The 9,803-nt window shown below is 42.6% G+C and overlaps 1 protein-coding gene across 1 annotated transcript; it reads right to left on the bottom strand.

The window, feature by feature from the left end:
- Window positions 1–906: 906 nt before the first annotated feature.
- Window positions 907–7,083, bottom strand: LOC118407208. Its single transcript, XM_035807639.1, has 5 exons — window positions 6,988–7,083; window positions 2,945–3,123; window positions 2,310–2,500; window positions 1,796–1,953; window positions 907–1,089 (listed from the first exon to the last, which is right to left on the bottom strand). The coding sequence occupies exons 1-5, from the start codon at window positions 7,043–7,045 to the stop codon at window positions 953–955; spliced, it is 723 nt and encodes a 240-aa protein (XP_035663532.1). The 5' UTR covers window positions 7,046–7,083; the 3' UTR covers window positions 907–952.
- Between the last annotated feature and the right edge of the window lie 2,720 nt (window positions 7,084–9,803).

Raw genomic sequence — 9,803 nt, 5'->3', positions numbered from 1 at the left:
ATCGTCTACAGACTGTTGAAGACAGTATATGAAGCAATAAACTTCGCTCCTTTTTGTTTGTCACAGGAAGCCCCTCCTGTGAGCTAGTCGATAAATCTTTCTAGTTTCTGACACACTGTAAAATTACATGCGTCATAAAATGTAAAGTGCAGACAAGGGGACATGCCCTTTTGATCATACATGCATGCAGTGCCAGCGAAGTGTAGGAACATTTAGTAAAACACAACCACCTGGACTTGCTAACAGTAGTACAAGGGCACTATAAACCTCCATCACGTACCATGCCCTCTAAACGAGTGTTCACGCCTGAAATCGTAGTCTAGGATCTTCTGAGTACACGATAACATGGTAGTACACGGGAAAAAAAGTGATGAACGGGTTTCTGTGGTCCAGGTTTGAGTTCATACCGTTGGTGATTTGCAGCGAAATGATATTAGATACAGGGCTGAAAAACGCCAGAAATTGTGTGTTTAGGGCGAATGTCAATACAGAGGTTACCTAAAAGACTGAGTTGATATCAGACGAAACAAATAGTGGAGGAGTAAAGAGACATCGTATTTTGCATTCACAGCGGCGCAGAGGTGTAGGGTGTGCGAGAGAGGAAAAGAAGGTAAAGAGAAAGAGGAACAGAGAGCGATCTAGAAGACTGCAGTGGAGGCTAATAAGGGACAAACAAACGATAACGAACCAACTTCAACAAATCTTTGATTTTAGGTCATGCATGTTCTTTTTTTCCTTTGCATCTGCTATTTTGATGTATGAATTGTTCAGGAAATATCAATGGGGTGATGGTCATCTTCTAAGCAGGTTATGTCAACGTTATCAATAAACAGTTGCATAAAAGAAACATGGCAAACGTCAGAATTGTCCATTTATTGAAAAAGTATGATATTTTTTGTACCCTCAAACAATAAAAAGAATGAGACATGGGTGACCCACGGAGGTTCTATCCTCAGGCATCGATGCTGGCTGTTTCGTCCTCATGATGATGACGATGATGTAGAGGGTGCTCCTCGACTGATTCCGTCACGTGACCACAGGTCTTGATGGAGACCACCATGACGTCAGCAGTCCCCACGTCATCACCACCTGTATAAGCAAAACATAGCCATTGTTATTACGTCATTATACATTTGTCAAAGTAAACCCCGAGGGAAGAGGGGACAGGCAGCAAGCAAAAGGCGTTTCCAAAAATGATGTCGAGGCACGCTTTTGTGTGTAGACATTGTTTGACCTTGTGCTCCCTCCGTAACAATGGTGGCAGCGGTGGGATTCTAACCCACCCCATCGAAATCCACAGGGATGTAAACTGAATCAGCTTTACTCAACGCAACCAGTCAATGATATGTCATTTGATACTATTAATCATTAGATACTTTTACAGGCCATATTAAGATATTATGGACCATTGTTTGTTTGAGGCAAAGTACAAAATGTAAGCTTGCCAGGCCATATGGTATTGTGACAAATTTAATAGACTGATAAGCCTCGTAAACACTTTACCTCTTAGGGGGGGGGGGGTTACCGGATTCTGTCCTACTAAGCATAGGCCTTTAAGTATTTCAGTCGGCCATAGAACGAAGTAATCTTCATAACAATTCCCGGGCGCGCTAGTAAGACTGGGCGGACAGGCAACACTATCAACACCGTAGAGATCCCGGGGAGCCATAGAGTAAAGTAATCTCCATCACAATTCCCTGGGGCGTTAATGGGCCTGGATGGAGGGGCAACACTACCAGTACTGTAGCGATACAGGGGAGCCCCCAGTGGTATGGTTATCAGGCTAGAAGCTGACCTGTAGTCCAGTTGACGTAGGTGGACTTCCGTGAGAACAGAATGTGTGGCACGCGCTTGTCACGTTTCTCCCATGCACACACGGTACCGCCTTCCACCACCGCCAGCCAACCGTTGTCATTGGGACAGCCGTCATAGTTTCGGTTGATATAGAAACTCCTGAAAGATTTTTGTTACGGGACATTGAATTAAACCATTTACATCACCCAAATTATCAGAGCCTGTCCGGAATTTTAACACAGAACCTGTAGATTCTGAGTGAAAACCAGTATCGTGTTCAACATTTTCAATAAGCTCTTTCACACTTCTAAGTAAGCATGTGTAGCAACAGGAATAGTGGGTAATATGTCAAAGGTGAAGACCCTTGACCTTGACCTTGACCAGATTGACGATTGGAATAACAAGGTTCAGACGTGTTTTGTTGATATTTCAGGAGACTTCATCTTTGGCATATTACCCACAATCCCTGTCGCCACGCATGCGTAGTCGGAAGTATGAAAGAGCCTATTGCGTACCTTGGGGCTTCGGGATTCACCACTTCCCCTGGGATCGAGAACACGTTGGTTGTTTCCGTTCTCAGGTCGGTCCATGGGGACGAGATGAGTCTCTCCTTGGAGAACCAACTGAGCTTGTCGGCGTCTCTGCCGTCAAAGATCAACTCGCGCACTTCGGTTCCCTGTCTGTACGAGTACAGGGACACCTTCACCTGTAAAACGACACAAAGTGGCGTCGTGTGTGGCGTAACTGGAAGACTGTTCGGCTCGGAATCTATAGGTCCCGAGTTCGATACCCGCTGTGCCCACAACGTTGTGCCCTTTAGGCACTTTACACGACCTTCCTCATTTCACCCTGGTGTAAAAATGGGTGCCTGACTTCGGTCGGGGAGGTAAAACAACCTTTACCTTCTGTCTGAACAGTGTATGTGGCACTGTTACTGTTAATATAAGTTACTAATTTGAGTAGCAAATACAAAGAAAACGACACAAAGATGTCGTGATGTGCTTCATAAACCATTTTACGGATCCCTTTGCAGAATCAATACTGGATACAACAGTTATTACTTTCTGTGACGACACTACAAAATGAGAAGGAAGGCTGTCGTTAAAAGAATACTATAGTCTATTCCTAACAGTAATACAGCTAAGCACACCAGCTGAACGCCAAGGGTTTCCCACTCTTCGACCGGCGGACTTTTGAAGTGGGCTGCAGGGAAGAGCAGGGGGTCGGACCCGAAGTCTTTGGAGAAGCCAGCGGTCCAAACGTCTCTCGCTTTCTCACCTCCAACTCCGGGCAAAATTCGGAAGACAGGCTGCCAGTCGCAATGTTCGGCTGAAAGTAAAGGAAATCCCTGGTTTGATAGAGACTTCTAACATTGCATGTTTCGGTCACAATTGGAACAAGAAAGCTTTTAAAAAAAGCTGGCCGGGGCGCATTTGGAAGGACTACCTCAAAATTTCATGTTGTGTTCCAGTAAAATGTGCATCATTATTAAACTAGAAGTTTATATCTAAAATCTATGGGAAGTTGGCTGGAAACCTTTGTTCACTGGTATAATTGGATTTTCCGGCGTACTTTTGTGGGCGGAATTGTATCCCTTGTGTGCGCTGTGTGCCGGATATAAAAATCGTAAAAGAAACTCCGGTGCGAGACCACAGCCAAAGGCGGGAAGAGGTCCCGGATGTGCATTGTCGTTCTTTCTTCTGCTCACAGGTCTCATTTGCTTTCTTTGCTTTGTATGATGTTCTTTGTTCTGCAAGACTCTCTGTCTTCTGTTGATAGGTTTGTTTTTCTTGTTTGTCCTTGCATATTGCGCTTTGGATTGCAAGACCTTGCACTTTTTTATCATTTAAATTTGATGCTGCATTTGGTGACATTACTAATTGATTCAAGAGGCCTTCATTCCTGTTCTCTGGCATAGCACTTGGATGTTTGCTTGTGGTGCATGGCACAATGTTTTTCCCAGTACTTTGGTTACAATGTGGTGCAAATGGAAATGCTGTGTTTGGTTGTTGTAGGTTCTCTTTCGTAGATACAAACTCTGGTTTAACCAAGGTGTATGTGTGTTGTTGTTGAACTTGAAAGCAGTTTTCTGACTCAATCATAGAAGAAACATTGCTAGTCAGATTGATAATGTGTATACCAGTAGGTTCAACTGATAAGAAAACATTTTCTGCTTGTACTGGGACAACCTCAAAATTGCATGTTGTGTTCCAGTTAAGTTGTTGCAAGAATGAAACTAGATTGCTGTTTGAACTGTGCATGCTTAAAGTAGAAGTGCCATGGCTATCTGGCAATGCTGTTATGGGACTTCTGGCATGTGAGTCATAAACAAAATACTTGTTATCAGCGTGCAACAATGCTACTGTTGAACCAGTTATTCCATGTGCTGTTATGAAAAGACAAGTGTTGGATTCAGCAAATGCTGCTTCTAGGGCTTTCTTTAAGGTGTAATAAGGATAGACTGCTTCTGTGGCAAATATGTCTCCAGTGTAAGACTCTTTTATTGATACACGTACAGTATTGTTGTAAAGTTGCAAATAGTCTGGAATATCATCAACGGAGAGGAACTCCACACCAGATCTTAGTGATGGTTTTATGTAGGTGTATAGTGCATCTCCTTGAAAAAGTACACCATCAAGGTCTGTACTTGTCCAGGTAATTGCTTGTCTGCAAGTACTGTGGTTAACAACTGCCATTAAAGCATTTGCAGTGCATTGTTTGCCTCTATTATCTCCACTGAAAATGATGTCACCTTGGTGGTATTTTCCCGATAAAATAGATTCACACATTGTTCACAATATATGTGTTCTTTGCTTGACTTTATTTGCACAATGCACAGTGCTCAGTGGCACGATTGAGTCTGGTGTGTGCAAAATGCACAGTGCTCAATGGCACGATTGGTCTGGTGTGTGCAAAATGCACAGTGCTCAATGGCACGATTGGTCTGGTGTGTGCAAAATGCACAGTGCTCAATGGCACGATAGGTCTGGTGTGTGCAAAATGCACAGTGCTCAATGGCACGATAGGTCTGGTGTGTGCAAAATGCACAGTGCTCAGTGGCACAATTGGTCTGGTGTGTGCAAAATGCAGTGCTCAGTGGCACGATTGAGTCTGGTATGTGCAAAATGCACAGTGATCAATGATCTGTTAATAGGTCTCAAGGTCTAATTTGGTTGGATCAAGGACTCTCTTTCAAACCTCTTTGGTTGGATGCAAAATGTAATGCGTAGATTTCAGCAGAAGAAGTATAAATGTGTACTGTGTAAAATCTTATTGAGTACAGACTTTTGCTAGCTGTAAGTTTCTGTATATTACTGTGTCACTTGTATATATAGCAGAGAACAGTCTAAGGCGTCACTGAAACAGAAAGAAAATATTGTCTTGATCACATAACATCTTACTAGTACCAACAAAAAGCAAAAATCTACAAAAGTTCAGGTGTGACATCTTGCCAACTGCTTTGCTGATTGTTTAACAGTTAGCTACAATCCGTTGTTTTCTACTATTCTTTGGAAATGTATGTTTTAATGTATTAGAATCCGATCCATCTTTTCAACTTGTACGATATTTTTACAATCAAAAATGCCCTGCATAATGCCTCGCATCGGCTCAAGCACAGTGCACCATTAAACTATCTAAATTCTCGTCAATCCCCACACACTGGTTTTACTAAAAAAACTATATACCGTTCCTTGGAAATATGTTTCAATGTGTCCGAATTCATGATCACTATCTTTTCAAATTGTACGTTACTCTTACGATCGAAAATGTCCTGCAGGACCTCCTGCAGCTGCATATATAGACGCACGCCCCCCTCCCACCCGCACGTAAACTGTTCCAATCGTTGCACAATAAACTTGACTGTATACCCTCCACAAAATCTTTCGTCAAATGTCGTGCTCATTTTACTCACATGACACTACGCCTTAGAATGTAATGTTATATTTTAATACATCCGAATTCCAGAAAGATAACTTTACAAACTGTACCAATTTCTGTACGATAAAAATCTCACCTCCTCCGCACCGTCAACGCCCGTGAGGGTATTTACCGGAATAACCCGAAATGACCCGGAATAACCCGGAATAACCGTAATATTTCTTGTTCCCATGGCCATATATACATTATTTTATGCCAAAATATTGCATTCTGCGATCTTAACTTATCAAAGCACACTGTATTTCGGTAGCTTTCATCCTTTATTAAGGTTATTCCGGGTTATTCCGGGTTATTCCGGGTTATTCCGCTAAATACCCGGACCCGTCAACGCTATCGCAAAATGAACCGTGCGATTTAACGACAACTCCTCAAATGTTACATGACCAGTGTTTTACTGCAAATCAAGAAACATTTTCCTTTCCTAGACTTTGCTAATGAGCGCTGCAATGTTTTCTGTACGAGTAGAGGTCATGGATAAACAGTATTCTTACAACGTTTATTTGAAGGGCTAAGAAGGGCTGAGAATTGTCGTAAAAACGCACGGTACATTGCGTTTATTTGAAGGGCTGAGAAGGGCTGAGAATTGTCGTAAAAACGCACGGTACATTTTGCGACCATAGCAGACCCATCCAAGGACGAACCATTAAACCGGGGACAAAGCCGGGCGCCTGCGGCGCCCCGGCAAAAAATGGGCCTACCGGATTGTTTACGAGCTTTTTTCACTTTCGGGCGTGTCCTGTTGATACCCTGCGGCTACCGATTATATTTGGGCACGGCCAAGTTAAAATCAACCCGGGGCCGGGTGACAAATAGACGCCGAACGCTAATCGTGAGCACAGTGAGAAGTACCCCGCGGTATCCGGCAGTCCACCGGGACAAATTTGTGGCTTCAACCCGGCCGGGGATACAGCCCTTCGGGCACTGGTGCAAATGGGACCGTAGGATACTAGTAAATCTCGCATCTTGCAGCTTTCCCGCTGATGATGCCCCTGCTAATAGAACTCTGGAGAATGAGAGTTTGTGTCACATGGACTGCGTGACATTATTACAATACAAAACAGGTAGTGTCACTTATTTCCTTCACCACATATTTATAGAAACATAGAAACATAGAACAGGCTCTGAGTCCTAAGTCCTGTAGATTACAAACTTTACCCATATAGTGAATACGTCAACATAAAATGCGCTGACGAGACTCATATGGTTATCAAAGCCCTCCAGGTCAGTATGTAGAAATATTGACAATCAGGTTACCTTCAACTCCAACCAACACCGCCAACAAGGCAAGGTAAACAGCTGCAGCGGACCTCATGTTGGGCTTCTTTTGTCACTAGCACTAGAACATACAGGAAAAATATCCTTTGATATCTGTGATGTAGTCAGTGGACTTTCCAACCTTTTTTTGTATATAAACAGCCTTTTCTTTCAGATGACATCTGACCTCGAAACTTGTGCACAAACTATTTTGGTGTATATATATATAACGCAATTATAATTAAAATTCTGGTAACTCAACCAAATAGATTGTAGACTGACTTTGAATAACTTGTTATTGTAATTGTTGTAGAGTTATTGATATTTGCTAGTGATCTGTAACGTTATATTACCATTCCTGTGCATTTATCTGTCCCTACTTGCAAACTTTTCCAAAATCAGCAACACTACCTGAGAGTCTGTGTAATGTGCTTTGTTGCATTTGCTGATAAACAGATATACAGGAAAAATGCAATACTGCAGTGTAGTGTGGTATTGTTTTGTAAAAGTCGGTACAACAGTCAAGGCCGTCAATGTTGTACAGTGGCATATCACTACTCACCTTGAGAATAGTACAAAGATCGACATATGAGTATTATTTGTTTGAAAGACGAGTGCAATGACCCAACATACAATGTGACTCGTCTTACTTTGCCCTTGTTTTTTATAGTCTCTTGAGCAAAGGTCCAATTTTTCGCATGGCCAGACAAAAACGGTTCAAAGATTTGTAGTGCCAAACGGTGTCCATTACTTCTTGTTGTAAGAGCTGATTTCCATACAGTTGACTAGTAATGACTTCCATTACCAGAGACTAGAAAGTTAACGTTCACATGGAGAAATTATACAGTTGAGATTTCAAGACGAGACCCCCACCAATACCATCACTGTAACGCATAGCTAAATGGAGGATAAACTAAAGCACCGTCTGGATAGGCCCTTATTTTGCTTTATGAAAAGCACGGCACGAAGACGGGTATTTAAGCACGCTTAAACATAAGGTAAATGTGACGATTAAATGTTTGAACGTGCTTAAATACCAGTTTTCGTGCCGTGAAGAATTTCAATATGACATACCAAATCTGTGTTCAGATAATTTTTATGCTATAACTGTGGTGTTGAATATTAGTCAGATAGAACGTATTTATCTACTTGTAAACTAAATGTTACAAACAGCTAGTGCTTACCTTAAGCTTCACGGGTGCTGAGAGTTGTTGAGTGGCGGACGGTCACCTCCCCAAATAAGCTTTGCTCCTTTGGTCTGACCGTATACTATCGATAACTGCCGAGGAAGCAGGTTTTCAATTGGTCCAATCAGAGACCACTATGGCAAAATCTGCCCAATTACAGAGCGGGGGTGTGGTCGTGGTCATGGCAGGCTGCCCAATCATTGGCAGCAACGGCTAATCCAATCAGAGATAACCAGGGAAACTTAAGTTTAAAAGTCGACGCTTCTTTATTATGAGAGACATTCGAAGTTTACATGAGTATGATGGTGCATTGCACTAAATAAACGCACTGTATCACGCAAGTCTTTGTCATGTGTCAGATATACTCAAAAGCATTTTACTTTGATTAGTCTATAAACCATTACCAATGGTAACTTAGCGTATTATCTTCTTGTTTTTGCAATCTAACGTTACGTTATAGCATCGTGACATTGTCGTGACGTCAAGGTCCCATTGGGTCACCTGCGGTCACTGAGTGTTCTTAGATTCAAGTTCAAGACCGTTACTATGACAGCCGTGGACTCGAAAGCAAAAACTACAAGGTCAAATGCAATCTAGTAACTCCCGCCTAATTGAACAAACAACTCAGCAATAAAGGAAATAAATTAGTGTAATACACAACAACTCAGGGAAGTAGACACGTCAGGCCTATTTACCATTCAATCACAACATTTCTTGTCATATTAAAAGGGGTTGTTATTGCGGTCATACAGAGACAATTCCATCAGACACGTTTACGATTGAAATTATTTGAGAACAGCTTGTGCAGCCATTGACAAGAAATGCATACTTAAAACCGATTTCCGTACTGCGATCAATTCCCGTAATGTTAGCTTTTGATAACAAACTTGACGTACTTTTAGATAATCTTCTCCATCTTTTCCACTTCAGCAAAATAGATGTCGGCTTTTCTGTCATCACCGAGATTTCTCCAAGCTATACCCAAGTTTTCAAGTAAGGCGATAATGTACGGATGCACAGTGTTCTCGTCACAGGTACTCCGCCTCATCTGCAGTGACTGTTCAAAATACACGACAGCCTTCTTGAGATCACCAAGGTTCCCCCAAGCGGCACCCAAGTTGTTTAGTGACGAGGCGATATCAGGATGCGCGGTGCTCTTACCATAGATACTCCGCCTCGTTTGTAGTGACTGTTCGTGATAGCTGACGGCCTTTTTGTAATCACCAAGGTGCCTCCAGGCGTTACCCAAGGTGTCTTGTGACGAAGCGATATCAGGATGCGCGGTGTTCTTACCATAGATACTCCGCCTCATCTGAAGTGACTGTTCGTAATAGCTGATGGCCTTTTTGTGATCACCTAGGTCCCACAAGGTAAGACCCAAATTGTTGAGTGACCCAGCGATATAAGGATGTGCAGCGTTCTCACCATAGATACTCCGAAACATCTGTAGTGACTGTTCGCGACAGCTGAGGGCATTTTTGTAATCACCAAGGTCCATCCAGGCGTTCCCCAAGTTGTTTAGTGACGAGGCGATACCAGGATGTGCAGTGTTCTTACCATAAAGACTCCGCATCATCTGCAGTGACTGTTCGTGATAGCTGACGGCCTTATTGTGATCACCAAGGTTTA

The sequence above is a fragment of the Branchiostoma floridae genome, chromosome 19 (genome assembly GCF_000003815.2).
Source record: "Branchiostoma floridae strain S238N-H82 chromosome 19, Bfl_VNyyK, whole genome shotgun sequence".
In the NCBI taxonomy this organism is placed as follows: domain Eukaryota; kingdom Metazoa; phylum Chordata; class Leptocardii; order Amphioxiformes; family Branchiostomatidae; genus Branchiostoma; species Branchiostoma floridae.
The sequence above is the reverse complement of the archived record's forward strand: the minus strand, read 5'-3'. Positions and strand labels throughout refer to the sequence as shown.